This window comes from Cloeon dipterum, chromosome 1 (assembly GCF_949628265.1).
Source record: "Cloeon dipterum chromosome 1, ieCloDipt1.1, whole genome shotgun sequence".
Lineage (NCBI taxonomy): Eukaryota > Metazoa > Arthropoda > Insecta > Ephemeroptera > Baetidae > Cloeon > Cloeon dipterum.
This window is the reverse complement of record NC_088786.1, coordinates 32717232-32735989: the sequence shown is the minus strand read 5'-3', so window position 1 is coordinate 32735989 and position 18758 is coordinate 32717232. Positions and strand designations below refer to the sequence as shown.

Genomic DNA, 18758 nt, shown 5'->3' with positions numbered 1-18758 from the left:
AAATTTGTACTAAGATTTAATTAATAAGAAATATTATTTGTCAAAATAACCAAGGTAATGTCTTCAATTAATTTAAATAAATCTTTTTAGAGAGCAAAATGAAAAACACAAATCGTTGTATGCAGATAGATCCCAGTTTTTTCCTGAGGCAGATTTATTTTTAAGAATGTTTTTTTACAAAATATTTTGCAGTGTGAAAATGCATGATAACAAATTTAAATCCTCCTTGCATTTCAGTTCCAGAGACACCAAATCCGCACCATCATTTTGTACTTAGATATCCAAAATGATTTTAGAACAAATAGTGTGATGATTACCTGGCCCACTCACAAAAACTCATCACTCAATGTTGGCTAGCACTGCCGCTCGCCTAGCTGTGTTCTGGAATAGTGCCTTAATGAGCTGCTTGACTTGTCCTGCCGAAAACTCCTGCGCCAGCGGCCCGTTTTTGTGCGCCCACCGCGCCTCGATCGTCGCCAGATTCCCTCCCAGCACATGCAACAACTCTTCGAAAGCTCTCCATCGTTTCACATATTGGTGGATTTTGTTACAGTCCTGAAACAAAACAAAAAAAAAAGGAAATTGATTTTTAAGTTTTTTTAAAATTTTTATTCATAATTAAATGGTATTTTAGCTACTTTTGCAGTACTGCAAATTAAGGAGCACAGTTTAACTCACAGTGAGCATTCGAGGGGCTTTGTCAATGACGAGACTGCAGACCATGACAAGGTCCGAGGCGGCGTTGGCTGGAATATCCTCAACCGAACAAACGCGAACGATCATCTCCTCGACAAGACTATTGATCAGTGCTCCGACAGCCTTGTTGTAGATCTCTTCCGGCAGCACAGGCTGGCAGACGTGTTGGAGCACCTCCATTTGCCGCAGGCACTGTCGGACGCACTTCTCGGTCTTCACGGGTAGATTGTCGCTTTCGCCGATTTGCGTGATCTCTGACTCTCGCAACAGCTCCACCAGCTGCTTCTTCTGCGCCTGCATCTGTGCGAGGAACACCTGGCATGCCGTCTTACGCAGTTTGACGACGATGTCGAAGAAGGTGATGGATTGGAGTTGCAACGTTCGAGAGAGAATGGTGCTGAAGTGCGGACCCAGTAAAATCAGCTGGTGCGCCAGGTACATGCAGTTGTTGTGAAAAATGGCTGTAAACCACAAGAATTGACTTAAATCAGCATTTGGTTTCCCAATTCTATTTTCTCATTGAGTAAATTTTTTACTTAAAAATATACTTTTAACAAGATTTCCAATTTACCTGCTTGCTGAGGAAGGCTGTCGAGGTATTTCTTGTGGTGGATGGGCGCCAGATTGCAGTACATTTCCAGCGCGTTTCTAGCTGTGAGGTAAAGACGCTCAGCTTTCATTCCGCTGCTGGCAGAGGATTCGTTGAGAATCTCTTGCACCAGCTCCAGCAACTCCCTTGCCGACATGCTGATAGCACATTTAGGGAATTTTGTGGTGTTACTGCTCAAACTACTAAACGATTGGTCCTCATCAACTACCTCAGGCGCTTTGCTCTCCTGTTTAAGTTAAAAAAAAATTGAAAATACAAAACGTTTCTTTAATTTGGTTCAATAGAAATTTTCAGAACATAAAAAAGTTTCATGAGTTATTACAAACCTCAACAGCTAACTCAAAGGTATTGTGCAAATCTTTGTAGATAATCTCTCTTGTCTTATTCAAGTACCGCTCGCACGATTTATTAATGAAATGCAAATCGATGTTCTGCACGTAATCCATAATGGCCTTTTGACTCTCGTTAAGGAAGCCTGCAAACCAACAGTTAGAATATCATAAATAAAATCAAACAAGACGCTCGCACCAGCCGACAGCAGGAAACTGTGCATGTCCTCGATTTTTTGACTAACGTGCAGCACAAAGTTGGTCCTCTCTTCAGCGGTGGCAGGAACAGATTTACGGAGAACCTCCTCTATGAACATGCTGCAAAATTGATCGCTGATTTCGGCGCCCAGGGGTTTGAGCAGAGATTCCTCTTCTTTGTTAATGGGAACATTGAGCACTTCAAAAATCATGGCTAGGCGATCTAACACGTCAACCACGGCTGGCAGGTTGTCGTTTTCGACTGTCATAGTCACCTGCACGAGGAGTAAAAATTTTGTATCAATTATTGCTGATTTCTGATCAAAAATTTCCTATTATTTTATTAAGAACTTTATTTTAGTAAAATTAATTGGTATGAATTATGGTCAGACAGGGAATTTTATATGCTTTTGGGAAGGGTTTAATTAAAAACCATAAATCAATGCTGCTTTTGTACCTGCCCTTGTTCGACTTCATAATTAATCGTCTTCTTCATGGCAGCACTGATAGGCAAGTCGATCAGCCTGTTGGCGAAAGTTTGCAAATTGTAGAGGTTGCCGGTGAGTTGCAAGGCGGAGACCAACTCAGGCAGAGGCTGCGGCACCACCTTGACCAGAATCAGGCCGTCCTCGTCATGCTGGCAGACCAGTGACTCTTTCCAGACGCTGTCCAGTTCATGGAGTAGCTGCTGGTGCGCGATGATGGCCTCGGTCTTCACAGCCTTCATCACCTCTGGTTCAATCTCTTTCTGCACCTTGGCCACTTGCAACATCTTCATGCTGATTTCAGCAGCTGAGTAGAACGATTGCGACTTTGACAGATGCTGCACATTCTTCAGACTCTGCTCCAGCTCCTGCAGCTCTACCATGCAGTTTGCCTTGAAACTGGCCTTCCTCAGCCCATCTGACAACGTTTTCAGCTCTCTGCTAGTGTTCTGAATGTCAGCCTTGGTCTGGGTCTCGATTCGAACCTTCAAGCTTTCCATAGTTTTGGACAATTTTTGAAGATCAAGCAGAGTTCGACTGTTTTTTTCCTGCTGGAGGCGGAACTGCTTTTGCTTGCTGGACAAAAACGACTTGGCTTGCTCCACGGAAGCGTCCACCGCATCTTGCACAGCCAACAGCTTAGCACTGACATCATCAAACTCTAATTTTCCTGATGATTGAAAACGCCATCAGATAAATTATAATAAAGTATTGGCTAAAAATTAAATCTCTATACCTCTTGAAGATAAAATTTCAGCAACGATCGACATGGCACTGGTCTGTTTTTTGTGGATGCTTCAAAAATTAGATGATGGCTCAATAAGGAGATCAAAAATACACCTGTACATAATCAGAGATAAAAAATACTGTCAAACTTCACTTGTAAAAATAATATTTCATGCGTAGATACCTAGGAGAACTTTGTTCTAGAGTTTGGCAAGCGAAAGTCGTAACTTCTGACGTGTGGGAAGATGCTGGAAATACATACACAAACAGGCGGTCAGAAATTATGATAAGATCTTTGAGTTGCAAATAAATGTATCTTACATAACATAACAGGCTTAAGACGAGTCAAAGTTCATGGAAGGTCACAGGATTCGTTCTATGCTCGTTGCCCGTGTGGCAAGAGAAGTTAGCGCGTTGTTAGCACTCCCTGATCAGATGTTTTCTGTTGATTTTGCCGCGGTCGCGACTTGAGACTTCCAACTTGGCCTCAGTTCCAGTTGTTGTTGACAAATAACTTCGCAAAAACCGATTTTAACAATCTCGTTGCCACGGCCAAGCCCCCTTTGAGACAGCGACCACGCCCACTCAGCACTTGAGCTGCATGCAGATGCAAAGAGCAAAGCCAAAATCACAACAAAGATAATCAAGAACGAAAGTTTTACTTTAAAAATCAAGAAGTGTCGGCTCTAATCTGGTTTCAATACATAAGGCTGAAAAATTTAGCAATTTAATTGTTCATAATTAGACAGCCACGGCAAGAAAACGGTTTGGAGGGTATAAAAATGTGACAAATGGATAAAACTTCTTCGATCGTGTTCATCTTCAGAAATAGTAATATCTACAAATAGCACACGATTAGTGAAGTAACAGGTGGTTGACAGGTACCAACAGAGACCTTTTCGGAATCATTTAATCCATTTTGTAATGCATTTTCTTGAAAAATTGTGCTTTATATTATTATTTTACTAACATATTAATTTTTCTGGCAGAAGAAAACAAACTTCTTGAGACTCAAACTGTCATCCAATATCATAATCTGGCTTCTGAAGAAACTATTGATCGTGAGAAGGCTGAAGATATGGCTGATGACAACACGCAAAGCATGGTAAATTTCGTTATATTATTGGTGTAAAAAATGATTTAAATTTATACTAATTATTGCGTTATTTAGACTTCAGCTGATGGGAAGGGGTCTCTGCCAGGAAAAGCCCCAGAACAAGTATTTTCAGTTTCGAGCACCACTCAGAAATATGATGTTAAATTGTCAACTGACCTAATCAATAGGTATTTTAGGAAAGAGTAATAAACCTTCCGAATTATGACTGTGAGGTCTTGCATTGCAGGATGGTGGATGATTTGCTGTGCAATATGTCCATTGCGACTGTGAAGGGAAATGAGACTGTGCGTGATAAGTAATAACGTCCAGAGTTTTCAGTCAAACACCAATAAGCTATAATTTCCTGCATTTTCAGACTGGAGTGCCAGATTAAAGAGAGCCTGGACCTGGAAGACCCAGAGTCTGATTTGAACAAATTATTGGAAGATCTTACTGAAAAAGCAATCAAACTGGAGAAAAATGTGGAGTGCACAGGAATGACTCTAGTCGAGTTTCGAGACAAGCAAGCAGAAAACATTTTACAGGATGCTCAAGGTGAAATCTTTTTAGTTAAATACTGCGCTAACATTAACTTAATTTATTAACAGTTATCGATCCGCTCAAGGTTAAATATATATTTGGACAGTTTATGAACATCGAAAAAGATGCTGGGAAAAAGATGGAAGAGGCTGTGACCGAATTGGTTGCAAATTCCGCTGTGCACAGAGGCTTCCATCCAACACAGGAATTTTAATGAATAACTTTTATGGCTGTTACTTAAAGTGAAATCAGTGGAACTCTGTATAAAATTAAAAAATTATATTTTTCAATTGAAATAGTATATTTTTATGTGAAAATATTGACTGCTTGTAAGATGTACAAGTAGTATTGTGCTTGGTGAATGCTTTCTAAGGAATAATCAACAAGGAAGCAGCATTTCATATCAAAAGAACAGGATGGGTTTGTGTTTCAAGTAAACATAATATATATATTTCTAAAAACAGCAAATTTGTCCAGCTTTCATGTCAAGCTATTCAGTTCAATCCTGAGTAAGGCCACAACTTACTTCATTGTGCTTTAGTAACTAGCATAAGTTGGGATCTATAATCATAAAAAGAGATTGGGAGCAGACAATAGAAAAATGGGTAAAGTAGCTTGCCACCACGAGCCAGCCGCGGAAACAGCCAAATTTAAACGAGAGTGAGTGAAAATATCATAACATTTAAACTCAAATATGCAAACATTCACGCGTAACGCATCTAGCATTACTTGAACTTTAGAATAGATACATCCCACTCTCTTTAGCAACCACTTGACTGTCTTTGCTCGGGATTTGTAATTTGACAGTTTAGCCAAGCACATCTTTGACAAAACTACATCAGGTAAACTGTTCACATGAAACTCAAACTGGACGTATTGCTTAAAACTGTTTGCTGTTTAAAATGCAGCTGAACAACAATCTTAATAACACGGTAGCAAAAAATCACTGTCTTGCGTCATTCACAGAGGCTGGTACTTTCACTTCCAGTCCATCGAGTTCTTTAGTAAGCGTAATTTGGCAACCAAGTCTTGACCTGAAAAGGAAAAAAAACAGTCAATTAAGAAACTATTTTTCTATGTTTTAATGGGTTTACGTGTCGGTGAGGTCAAACGCCAGGTCAAGCATGTCAAGCTCTTCGTCGGTTGGACGTGCTAAACTCTCGTACACTTCTTTGCTCAAAATCACGTGGCACGTTGAGCAGGTTAAGGTTCCTTCACAAGCACCTGAAATTTAAAATAATGGTAAGGCAGAACAATCATAAATGCAGATCTAGCGCAAATAGGGTCCCCCAATTTTGGTATCAAAATTGATCTAAAATAAAAGATTTCAGTTTGATTATTTTGAAATTTAGGTTGGGCTCTCATGACTATTTTTTAAAGAGACGAACAAGTCATTAATGATTATTAAAAATATTTTTTGTTTTTAATTTTTTTAACGACTGACCTCAGCAAAATGCAAATTTTTTACTAATCTGGATGAATTTCCGGTCTCTCTTGCTTGTAATTAGGGCTGTGAATTTAGAACAGGTTTTTTTTCGACACATGGGAATTGTTCTGTATAAAATAGAAGGTTTGAGGGCTGATAATTCAGAAGTTATTTTTAAAACATTATCGTACTGGCCCAAGAATTAAAGTGTTTACTGTCAAAATTTTTGACAGACTAAGAGAGAAAATTTTTATACACTTGAAATTCCGCTCAAAATTTCCAAGCGCGAAGCTTACAATCACACTTTTCCTTGGTATATGGTCAATTTAGATAGTTTTAGACTGCATTAAGAAGTCTTTTAGAAGCTATTAGACCGTATTGGCAGTTATGGACGATATAAGTCAGGATTTAATGGCTTAAAATTGCATGATTCATGCTCATTTAACGTGCCCGCAACAATTGAAGGCTCAGAAAAAATTAGTTGACCGTCTAAATATCCCAGTCCTGCCATAACCATCGTAATTATAAAAACAATTAACTACAAAAGTATTTGTTTTTTTTCGTAATGACGAAATGTAGCTTTTTAACCTGTTTGCCAGCTCAGGACATTTCCATTATTTCTATTTTTTTCTTCCTATCACTCCTCTTTTCCAACATAAATAGAGCCTAATCTATGGTAGTTGTACTATTATGAGTTGAAAGAGTGATGCAAACATTATTTTTGATCGTTGTATGTAGCTGAGACACCTTGCACGATTAGCTGTGAACAAATAGGACAGTGGCCAACAACCAACTTACAAATTGTTGTTGTTTAAACGGCATGTAGTGAAAATTGACACTTCACATCGTGCTTTCCGCGTGTACAACTATCTCAGTTTATAAATTCAAACGATGGGCACGGCATTTTTTTGCATTACAACTAGACAAGCTAACGTTAGTAATAGGAAATATTGATCAGAGAACGTATTTAAGCAATAACAAATCATCAATTACGTGTCTTTCCCCTCGCAATCAGCCAAAGATTATTAAGACAATTTATATTGCAGCGAGAAAAGGTTTGTTGGATATAGAGTGACGCCGATGTAAAAGAACAAGAAAACTTGCAGTGAAATTGCTTCATCAAGAGATGATACTCATGTTTTTATCTTTTAGTGTTGGCCTTGAAATGATGGGTTTATTGGGCAGCATGCGATTGCTTTTCAAACAAAACATCACAATCATCTGCGAACAGTCTCTGATGGTCTGAAAATCAAACCCCTCTAGCAGAAATAATGACCGTAATCGGATTTGGGGTGTTCCTAATTGCGTTAAAATTAAAATTGCAGAAAGGCAAGAATAGGCAAATGTTGAATTCACCAAATTCCAAAATAAATCTGTGCAGACCAAACTCCATCAGCAAAACTCAATTTACTCACATTACTGGGCTTTAGCTGTAATATGTGAGCATATGTCGGCCTTGAAAGATATCATGATGAGATTTCAAAAGGATTTCTGTATGAAATATTTTAAAACACTTCTCTGTCAAGAAAACAAGAAAATCCTCTCATGATTAAGAGAGCCGGAACTCAAGATTATTCAGGGTCGTTGCCCCCTTAGCTTAAAAAAATCACTTTGGTCGTCAGAGCAGCGACTAATTTGCAAAAAATTGCATTACAAAAGCCCAAAACGAGGTGAACGAACTGCACACGTACCGAAACCATCGAGGTCGACTTCTTTATTGACGACCACGTCCAGAAGAGAGTCACCTTCCTTGCCCTTGGCACTGATCTTCTTGCCATCGGCCCTGATGAAGGTCACGGAGATTCTGCAGCAAAAAGAGAACCGAGTGCATTATTTTCAAAAGATAAAAATTAAAACCCACGTCTCCTCCTGCGACATTAGCCGTGCCGAAGTGCTCAGGAACCTGCAAGCCGGCGGCGGAGTAGAGGACGTGCTTCGCAGCAGGGCGGCCAGCTGAGGCCGGACGGCGGCCCTGCAGAGGGACTTGACGAAGAGAGCCATCGCGGGTCGAGAGCACTGACTCGCGAGTTCACTCACTGCTGATAAGCGTTCAGATAACAACTTGCGGACGGCACGCTTGCCTGTCTGACGGGCGGAGAGGGAGAGTTCTTGCTTCTTGCGGTGCGAAAAGGCAAATTGACAATAAAGTGCAAGTGGTGTTAATCTAGATTGTCATTCATCGCCAAGAAGAAGGCGGCCGCTGGCAGGGGAAAGTAGGCAAGGCTCCTACTCCACTACTTGTTCAATGTTTATTCAGCGGGTCATGTGGGACGAAGCGGCAAATGAAATTTACTCGGTGCTAACCGGTTTTCATTGATCGACGGTCAAGTCAAAGTCATACTGGCTGTGGCTGGGTGTTAGGAAAAGAGTGGAATCGAACTGCAGTGTATTGAGGTACTTGACTGGCTTGCATTGCACTGCTTGCAGCCAGCTGATGGCTTTTTTTCATCTCTGACGCCTCTCATCACTAGTAACTTTGCTGGATCTGAATGGGTTGAGTGTATGTCAGGTCTGGAATGTATAATGATGGCACTTAATTTTCAACCTAGATACTTCGCCATTCAACCCTGGTGAGGTGAGTCAATGAATGAGCTTCGTTTTAAAACAATTTATTCAATCTGAAAACTGAAAACTTGAAATATATTCTGAAGTGCGACGATGTCGTGTGTTTATTAGTTGTCTGCACATGAATGCGTGCATCCAAGAAAAGTCGTAAAAGCATGCTGAGAACACAATATGTAATAATGCGTGCGTTTCTGTGTCAGAGACAATGCGGTATGATTTCGGTTCAGAGAAATCCCATCACATTAAATTTACGAGTGGAACAAATTTCTTTTGAATGTAAATTGCAGCCAGAGTACATTTAACATTATGTAATTCAGAATTGTTGACATCATAATGTTCATTGATAATTTTACGTAACATAACGTACACTTCATAACACTTACTTATTGTTAGTGTAACACGATTAACACACATTTAAGTCATAGTTGTGCCATAGCGATACATAAATATGATAACTATGTATGTATTTTGTTTTATAATTTGTTGTTGACTTAAAATTGTTATACGTACGTATGGGGCACAGTTGCCCTGCTGATCCGTAATAAACCAAAATTTGAATCTATAAGCAACGTATTTTAGAATCGTAGAAAATTATGGTGGTGCCTCAATAAGCGTCATTAAATTATAAATTCATTAAGTGGCCACCGCAGCAGTATTATGCCAAAATCCCGTTCATATACCAAAACGAAGTCACAAAAAGTACCTGACGCGCTGCACGCTAACAAACTGATTCATCACCATAGTCAGCTGATATTAATTGAAAACACGCACTAATTTAATTAATCTATTAGCCTTTTTTCAAATTCAAATTTTTGCTAAAAATCTTTGTATTTCTATTCATTTTCAAATATTTTAAGAACACTTTTTAGGGATGCACAGAGCGGGTAAATGAATTTAAGCAGCATCAAACCGATTTAAACATAAGTAAATTCATATATCGTGGGCTTCGGCTTCACAAACGATATTGACCTGTTTTTTTAAGTTAGCGTAACAGAAAATTTGAAAAATCCTTTAACTTTAAAATATATAATCTAAAAAATGGGGAAAAAGCTAAACATTTTCCACTTTTCCCAGGCTGCCGTTTAAATTTTGAGAAAAATCGGCTCCAATGTAATCAAGCCGAAATCATTGTCTCCCTTTTGTAAAACCATGTTTCTCACAATTTAGGGAATTTTCAAAACTCGCACACCGTTGGATAGATCGCGACGAGAGGGGTTGAAATCAAGTGAAAAAATTTAATGACAAAAACCGTTTAAATTTACTAGAAATTTGGCAAAATCAATCAATCTTTTTCTCATGATTATCTCAATCTCGGTTACCGCGCAAACCCCTTCAATTTGTCATTTCTCTTCATCGCCCGAGGTCGGTCCCCGGTCCCCAAGGAGGCCAGCCAGTGCCAGGTGCCACCTCATCCTTTGAGCCAGCGCGATTCTCCTCAATTCGACCTGGTCACGGTAAAATTTGCATAGCTCAACAAGTACCCAAATTGTAGAATATTGTGTTTATATTGGTCTGTAAAAAGCCCTATTCTTTATAATAAAATATTTTGTACTACCGTGAGTTATTTATTGCGAGGAAGGCATATGTTTTGGGCATCCACAAAATGGTTTTAAGTTGACAAATTGCAGGGTTCCGAATTTTCCCCACCCGGATAAAACCCACCCGGGTTTTATCGGGTTTAACCAGGCTAAAAAACCCAATAACCACTATTTTGCCCAAGCCTCCAATATTTTTAGTATCAAAAATAAAAAAATGCTGGGAAATAAAAAAAATTGTTTTTTGGCTGTTTTTTTAACGCTGAAAAGGTAATACTGCATTTTTGCACATTGAAAAATTCGCAAGTCCTGGGCCATGAGGATTAAATTTCTTCGTTTCTTGAAAAAATGCCGTGAATAGCAAATTTGAAAAAACCCAGAAAAACCCAAAAAACCCCAAAAAAACCCATATTACCCCCCAATAAAACCCAGGTGGGTCGGGCAAAATATAAAAAACCCGGGTTTTTTCGGAACCCTGACAAATTGCCACTCAAAGAAAAAAAGTGTAATGATTTGAAATACAAATGGGAAATCTTCTAATACACGTTGACGTGATGATATACAGTTTTTTAGTAGAACATAATACACAAAGCCACAAAGCAGGCAGAGAAACCCCTCAAACCTCAAACTGCGGGGAAATAGCGTTAATTTTAAAAAGAGAGCGAGGAAGGTGTATTAAAACTTACTTACTTTTGACAAATTGATGAGAATGATTTGCCGAAAAATTCATCAAACACTCGTGGAGGGGTTCTTCTATAACAAATTGAATTATCACTGAAATGGTAGGAAAAGAACTTTATATTTTTACAGATATCATGAGAGCAAAAATTTCCCTTTTCTTTACAAATAATAATATATATACACGCAATTCAATAGCCGTCGTAAAAAATCAGCGTCAAATGCGACGGGTCGTTTTGTCTGCTCCTCTGCTCGCTCTGCTAGGAGGCGGAGGACACGGCGTAATGAGCGGATCATCCCACACAGACAATAGAAGTGCAATAACAAATCGCACGCGCATTCCTCATTGTTTTTGCAGGGCGCGTGCCGGCGTTACTGGGAGGCGGCCTCCTGTTGCGAGCGAGCGCAAAAGTTGAGCCGCGCGCGCGAGTGAGAGAGAGAGGGTGACAAGTGAGCCGCTTATTCCCACACTGTCGGCGGGTCAAACCAGGCATGCAAAACAACCACCCCCTACACGGGTGTGCAAACCGCCTTTGTCTTTCCTGTCTCTGGTGGAAAACAAATAATGAAGATTTCACAGTCGTTTAAAGCAGCTTCTCTGCATTTTTTTCCCACAGCAAAATTCGTTTGAGAGGTTTTGAGTGAAAAATTAGCTCAGGTTGGACCAAAATAAAACAATTTCCTCAAAATAACGTCCTAAATTGGTCTATAAAATGCCCTAAAATATAATCCTATTAACAAAAAATCGAAGAATGTCCTATTCAGAAGTATCGTTACCCCTTTAGGGTGCCTTGAATTTTATGTGCGTGTGGGTGTTAAAAGGTTATTGTGCTGCCTGAAATTCAAAACTTCCCAACAATTTCCTTGAGCGGGGAAGAGATTTATTGTATAGACAGGTAGATTGAACTGTGAAATATATTAACATTTTATAAAAATAACTTTGAACTGTACATATTGCAAGATTAAATCTTTCATAACTATAGTAAAGAAATATAACATTGGTAACCAACAATAATTTATAATAAATAATTTGTGTTAAACACACGCGCTCAAGACGGCCTTGCTCACGAGTGTGCATCAACGACTGGAAATTAACAAAACAATTTGCTCGATAAATACAAGAAATATAAAATGAAGCGATGCACACATGTCTGCTCGACCGCTGCAGGGCAATTTAGTTTTACACCTGCTGCAGCGACGAGGGCGGAGCAAAGGTAATCCGCCGTGCAGGTTGCATAGTCTATATATGCGCGTATACCTGCCGCGTGTGCGCAGGTCGGCAAATCAGAGAGCTCAAGAGAGCCGAACGATCAAGTGCGAATCCTCCGAATTAGGTGCCACAGAATTCAAATCCAAGGTATATTTCACTGAAAATCTCGCCCTATGATTATGATAATGAAACAAACTCAATCTAATTGTCTAATTAATGGATAAAAATTAAGTAACATTTTACGAGGGCGAAAAACTGACTTAATCAGTTTCAAATGAATTATATTTTGTCAGTTATACTTCTTGTTGCTCAGTGTCGTGACGTCGTGACTCTTCGGCCTGATCTGCCCCAACGCGTGCCAGCAAACGGGTGTATATAGTTTTAATAGTTAATCACTGACGGTCTGCTGGCGCGCGTTCACGCGTTGGGGTAGATCAGGCTGAAGAGTATGTCACGACACTTCTTGGGTTTCTTAGACTTTCCTCGCATACATTTTTAATTATCTTGACGCAAAAGTTAAATTTAAATCATATAGAAAACTTATTTAATGCAAATTTAAACAGTTCTTAATTAAAATTATGAAAATGTATTGATCGTTTTTCTTGCCATTATTTATAATCAACGGTGTGGTGCTTGTGACAGACTATACTCCATAACAAGATTTTTTCAAATAGGAAGACAGCAATAAGAAAGACAAAAAAAATCTGCTTTCTGCATAATATGTATCTTCCCTCTTGAATACAACAATATTAAGAGGTGTCCAATCAAAGGGAAAAATGAAACAGATTAAAATTATATTCCGCACAATCTCGAGCTGGACAGCAAGTTGGTCGGTCCTCCTCAACCTCGAGTCTTTTGTTAACTTCAACAAAACTCGGAGAAATAAGAGCAGAGCACGTGACGAAATTTTGCGCACCACGCCACTTTCTCTCATTGTTAGAATACAATGACTTTGCGAGTTCTTTCAATACGGGGCATATCATGACCATGTCGATTCATTTTTTAATTCGCGCCGTTTTCATCTATAAAAATAATCTTGTGTCTTTTAATATCCTTGATTGGAATTTCTTATTCAAGAGATGTCTAACCTTTTTTAATTTCACAATTTTGTTTTAACAATTTATGATACTTTTACATATTTCTCTAACTAATTAATCCATTTTAGCTTTTGTCCATTAGTATTTTAATCAGATTGATAATTCATGAAAATTTATTTTTTTTTTGCAGAGATGTGCCTGGTGGATCGATCAGAGCCCGACCTCAATATCACCAGGGGCAACGCAGGCAACAGAGGGGTCGCGCAGAGCACTAGCAATTGGCGCGACAGATGCTCCAATGGCTCAGCTCGAAGGCGGAGTCGCGGATGGGTTTTCTGCTCCGTACCGTGTGTGGCGCTGACTGATTATAACGACCATCAAGGTGTCTTAATGGTTTTCATACTTCCTTCCGTCCACTAACAACTGGGGAAAGGACTCATGAGATTAAACTTCCGAATATGTAGCTCTCCCTTTCACATCGGGAAAGGCCAGGCTACACTTATTCAATGATTTTGTCTAAGCCAGGTTGCATTTGCTTAACCACCCGGTTTTTTCACCTTTGGTTTTTACCACTCAATTTTTACAAATTTCTTGACAAGCACGAAATGAATTTATTCCATTTTTTCCCTGTGTAAATCTAAAATTTGCAGTTGGATTGGTCAAAATATCCTGCTACTGAGCAGATTTATTCTTTTAAATTTCCATTTTAGCTGCCTCATTTTCTCCAAAGGCAACAATTTTTCGAGTTGAGGTCATGGGCTAGTAATTAGAAAATTATTAAAAACTGACTTGCAAACATTTTGGCTGCAAGAAAATTGTTAAAATAAAAAAATGGCTTTTTACCACTGCAAAAAATGCGGGTTATTTGCAACCTTGCGTCTAAAACTTAAGCGTCAAACCCTAAGAGTTTGTTTGTTAGTTGCGCACTATAAAATGAAAAGACGGGATTAAAACGCAATTATTATTTAGTTATACTTGTAATGCCCGAAAACAATATAAAAATATTAATGATAAAAGTTGAAGTTCTTGATATTTTCCTCAAAAGATTACCAAAAATGTCATCTTTATTGCTCTACTCTAGTATAGGCTTCTAAGATAGTTTTTAAGCTTCAAGGAACATTTCTGAGGAGTTACATTGTTTCATTTTCTAGAAAAATACTTCGTTAGGTTTCTTTTGAAAAACAAAAATGTTGTGAAACTTCAAACTTAATGAAATTTTAATGATGTCATGCAGCTTCTATAAATTAATTGTTGGTCAAAATCTAAAACCTTAATAATTGCTTTGTTTGTTTTTAAAAGTTGATCAAAAATATTTCCGCTCATGGTCGTTGCTTTGACCTTGCAATGGAAGCAGTTTGCACTTTTGCAAACATATAAATATTTGGACTAACTTGGATGGTTGTGATCATTTCTCAAAACTTTGTCCGCCAGTTAAAAAGCATTCAAATAGTGCACAGAAGGGTCGTTTCATTTAAGTGCTAACTTCGCTGCATTTTTTCCTAATCTCAATTAAGTTTCAAATAAACAAAATTTCTTATTTGCACTAAACCCCATGCGGAGTTCAAATTTCCGTTTCCTCGTCTAGCCAGTTGACAGCTTTAAATTCAAAACATTTCCCACAATATATTTTCAGAGCAATTCCTACTGTCAGCGATCGATTACCTTCCCTGTACGTGAGAGTGAGAGTGCCATGTGCCATTCAGCAAGAGGCGGGGTTTCAAAAAGCGCTGCCTCCGCATCCGCACACTCCTCGCTTTTTTGCTTGATCTCCGCCACAGCTCGAACCTCACACACACCTTCTGCTGGTCGCCGAGTTGAGTTCGCTCTGCCACAGCTGCTGCGCCATAGGATTAAGCCTCGTAAGATAGCTTTATTTTCTATTTAACTATCATCTTCTTAAACCTGAACACCTTTCACACCTTGACTTTGCAAAAACTTCGAATTTTAAAAAAATTGACCCTCTTGGTGGTATAACTTAAACAGTCATTAGAAAATCTCATACGGGATTGCTGACTAAAGAACGCAATTTTATCATCAGTTCAGCTGTTGCAACAATATTAATACTTAGCAAAGTTATTTTAATTGATAAAACCGTTGAAAATATATATGCGATTTCTTTCTTCAGCATTAATAATTATCTTATATATAATTGACTCAAAATGCTCAACGAGCTGGGAGGCGCACCGGCGCCAACTCGCAACTTTGCTGGTTTTCCCACCTTTTCAACGACTTTAGGGAAATTTTCTGGCGTTTCACTAATAGGCGTTGGTGCTGGGAGGTGAAAAGATGGTCACGATTGGGCCCCAGCCCCTCTGCGGCCATTTGGGCTAGAGCGTTCATCGGGATCAGGAGCTAGCGGGGCTCCTGGAGTTTCCCGTCCCTCCCGGTTACCGAGGGACCCTCCTTCGTTGCCCGAGAGCGGGACAGGAAAGTACTTGGAAGTGTAAAGTCAATAAACACAATCGGGACTGATAGGAGAGCTCTAAAATCGACATTTTTGACAGTTTTTCGTTTTAATTTTATGTTCATTTAAATTATTATATCCATATTATTATGCCATAATGTTTTCTCGCCACGAAAACAAAAAGAAATAATTTACCACACGATGTATGGAGAGCTTACATGCGTTTTTGTTCCACAAAGCGCTGGAGGGACAAATTTATCAGTCCATATCAAGTTTGTTTATAATATATGGAAAAAAGGACATTTTATCTTAATAATCTTCTGGCTTTTGAAATGTTAGTTTAATGCTCTGCTTGCTACATGTACCCATATTGTCATTCAAGGAGTAGTGAATTGAAAATTAAAACAATATAACTATTAAACATGCGCGGCAAGCATGCAAAACAAAAGCTGCATAACCTATACATAGAAACTTGCCCAGACGCGCTATTTTTTGTTTAAAAAATGTATTGACCATATTCGCCCTATTTAATTAATGCCATTTTAAAAGACCGTGAGTCTCTGGGAGTGCACCTGCATCCATTTAATTGAGAAACGCGACAAGACCGGGACCAAGTAATCCTTAAATCTTAGGAGGCGGGTCAAAACCGGGAGTAATAATGCAGGACAAGACAGGAGCGGGAGCAGTTTTTTGCTCTCCCGACGAACGCTCTAATCTGGGCTCCGTGTTATTGGTTATTGCGACTCAGGGAGTGCATAGCCCACGGGACGTGTTGAGCAGAGATTCATTTTAATGTTCCAGTCCTTTGCATTATAGTTTTTGTTGAAATAAAGAGAATAGATCTTGATGAAAATTCATATATCGGTATGACGGGAGAGGCATATTTTGTCTAAATATGCAGTGCATGCGGAATGTCCAAGAAAATGTTTTTATAACATAAAATTGTATAATACACCAGCAAAAAGTGTTTGGGATGTTCAAAACTTTTAGCGATGATTATTTTCTAAAGATTTCATCGCTTGCAATCACAAACACATCATTTTACACCACGCAACACTCATACATTTTTGTTTCTCGCTATCAAAGAAGTGTCCTTTAGATTTGCTCCCATATAGAGCCTATTTTAGGAATTGGAAGCTTGCGTACCTTTCACCCCACACAAGAATCCCGAGTACTCATTCTTGTTGTGACCCTTCTTTGGGAGTAACTTTTCTCCTTGGCGCTGCATATGCACGTGGATATTTGTTTATCTACACTCTGTCACTCCAAGAGTCGCACACGCAGCTTCCCTGCACAATTCCATGCAGAGAGATTAAGTGCGAGTCAGCTGCAAAGGAAACGGCTTTGGGATCATGCTCACGAAGTAGGTGTTCAGCATGTGTATTTTGGCTTTATCCACGCACTCGGTCACAAAACTTCAAGTGACATAACAACTGGCGATGAAACGGGGTTTTCGCACAAATATCAAGCTTTCGTTCTAGAGTGCTGTTACAATTAACTGTAAATTGGTGTGCAAATGCAAAATTGGGAAACACGTAGCCGTGTAAAATGATTAATTAATTTTTATTTTTGTAAAAGCGAGTAATGAGAAGCCCAAAATAATCGACGGGATCGCACGCCATCCGCTTTGCGTAGACACATAAACTTTGAATAAATTCCTGAAGAGGAATTCGGCCAAAAATGCGCTCCGATATTTCACTTTACAGTGCAGAGAGCCAAACTTTTTTAATTTGGTTAAAATAAATCATGCTAAAATGTGTGGGTTTACTATGGGATGAGAGGACTTCAAAGATAACAATTGAGGAAAAGATTATCTCGCACGTTTCCGTTTGATAATAACAGTAATAATTAATAACTACTAAAAAGACAACTGCAGAATTAACTACATCGAGGATTTTGACACACGGTCTCATTGCACAATCAAAGGGAGAATTAAAATTAAAATAAATTTATCTCTTGGAACCTCACTCATCCTCCCCTAACGCGATTTAAATATCCTTCCTCCTAACAAACAAAAACAGGATTTGATTTTAAAATAAAATATGTGCCGACGGTTCAACAAAAATAGAAGTCTATAAGAGAAAATCATAAGTGAAATGGCTTTATTTGAAATTGAATTTGAGCCCGGCAATTGGAAAATCTGGATTAAATTACGCGGCATTAAATTCCCGTGGAGTGATCCCATGCACAGCATGAAGAGTTTGTGTGTTGCCTGCGGATGTGCAATGAAGTGCGCAGTTAATGGGCAGAATATGTTGTCTGGTGCAAATTCAGCATCAAGCACCCTCGTCGCTTCCACCCTGCACTCGCTCACTCCCGCGCTAGTTAAAAGCAACCCCTGGTGAGACGAGATGACAGGCCTTGTTATACGCTTGTTAAACACGCCGCACATTCCCAGGAAGGACGGAATACTTATTTGCCTCATTAAGCAGCAAAACTCACTGCGCGCCACTGGAAATATCACTGCACTCGCGCGAGCGCGCGCGCGCGCACCCCTGCCGCCGCCGCCGGCCACGACAAAATCAATCGCGCGCGCCGCACCCTTTCTCCTCCTCCGCAACCCCCGTCGAGAGACAATTATTATTGCAAACTGCAAAAAGCCCGCCTTGCTTTTGTGTTCATTATACATGCAGAGCGGCCAAGGCGAGAATAAAAGAGCAGGTTCCTGTGGGAAACTGAAATTCAAAATCCTATAAAAGGGCTGCTTTTTTTAAATATTAATTTATTTATTTGGTCCAGCTTTATAGTTTTAAGTAGAGATCTCGGCCAGCTGGCCAAAAAGTCGCTAAAAATTAAATAGACTGGGGAAAAATATTGGCCACCGTTTAACACTTATCAAAACATGCTTTTTAGCAATTTATCAGCCGCGCCTTTAGCTGCAAGAAAAACTGCTCAGCCTCTTAGGCGAAAAATTTACGGCTGTAGCCGATTCAGCCAGCCGCTGCATACTGTTACGCTTCTGAGACCTCAATTTATTAATAAAAAAACGTATTTCCAGTTCGGGATTTTTTTTAAAAACACCCCAATGAAGTAAAAATTAAATGAAGGATAATTTTCCATTTTAACCAGTTCGCGCGAGAAGCTGTGAATGTTGCCCGGACCGGTTAAGAATGAAAAATGCGTAAACAAACTGGAGAATAATTAATTATTGCTGCTTGGTTATAAGAAACAGCCTCTCATTTATTATTAAATTATGAAGAAGTACTCTCTCAGTTCCGATGGG

General features: G+C 39.2%; 3 protein-coding genes across 3 annotated transcripts; 1 reads left to right on the top strand and 2 right to left on the bottom strand.

Moving 5' to 3' along the window:
* Positions 1 to 115: 115 nt before the first annotated feature.
* On the bottom strand, positions 116 to 3523 carry Zw10 (Zeste-white 10). Its single transcript, XM_065487285.1, has 9 exons — positions 3366 to 3523; positions 3229 to 3292; positions 3055 to 3158; positions 2291 to 2988; positions 1835 to 2108; positions 1633 to 1781; positions 1268 to 1532; positions 679 to 1157; positions 116 to 555 (listed from the first exon to the last, which is right to left on the bottom strand). Exons 3-9 carry the CDS (start codon positions 3086 to 3088, stop codon positions 340 to 342), a joined length of 2115 nt encoding a protein of 704 aa, XP_065343357.1. The 5' UTR covers positions 3089 to 3158; positions 3229 to 3292; positions 3366 to 3523; the 3' UTR covers positions 116 to 339.
* A 125-nt stretch (positions 3524 to 3648) lies between these two features.
* LOC135941669 (uncharacterized) lies at positions 3649 to 4970 on the top strand. The gene is made up of 7 exons (XM_065487298.1): positions 3649 to 3738; positions 3790 to 3925; positions 4034 to 4149; positions 4216 to 4328; positions 4388 to 4456; positions 4517 to 4695; positions 4749 to 4970. The coding sequence occupies exons 3-7, from the start codon at positions 4123 to 4125 to the stop codon at positions 4892 to 4894; spliced, it is 534 nt and encodes a 177-aa protein (XP_065343370.1). The 5' UTR covers positions 3649 to 3738; positions 3790 to 3925; positions 4034 to 4122; the 3' UTR covers positions 4895 to 4970.
* On the bottom strand, positions 4724 to 8282 carry Fdx2 (Ferredoxin 2). Its single transcript, XM_065487311.1, has 4 exons — positions 7968 to 8282; positions 7798 to 7910; positions 5775 to 5904; positions 4724 to 5714 (listed from the first exon to the last, which is right to left on the bottom strand). Exons 1-4 carry the CDS (start codon positions 8105 to 8107, stop codon positions 5624 to 5626), a joined length of 474 nt encoding a protein of 157 aa, XP_065343383.1. The 5' UTR covers positions 8108 to 8282; the 3' UTR covers positions 4724 to 5623.
* Positions 8283 to 18758: the final 10476 nt, after the last annotated feature.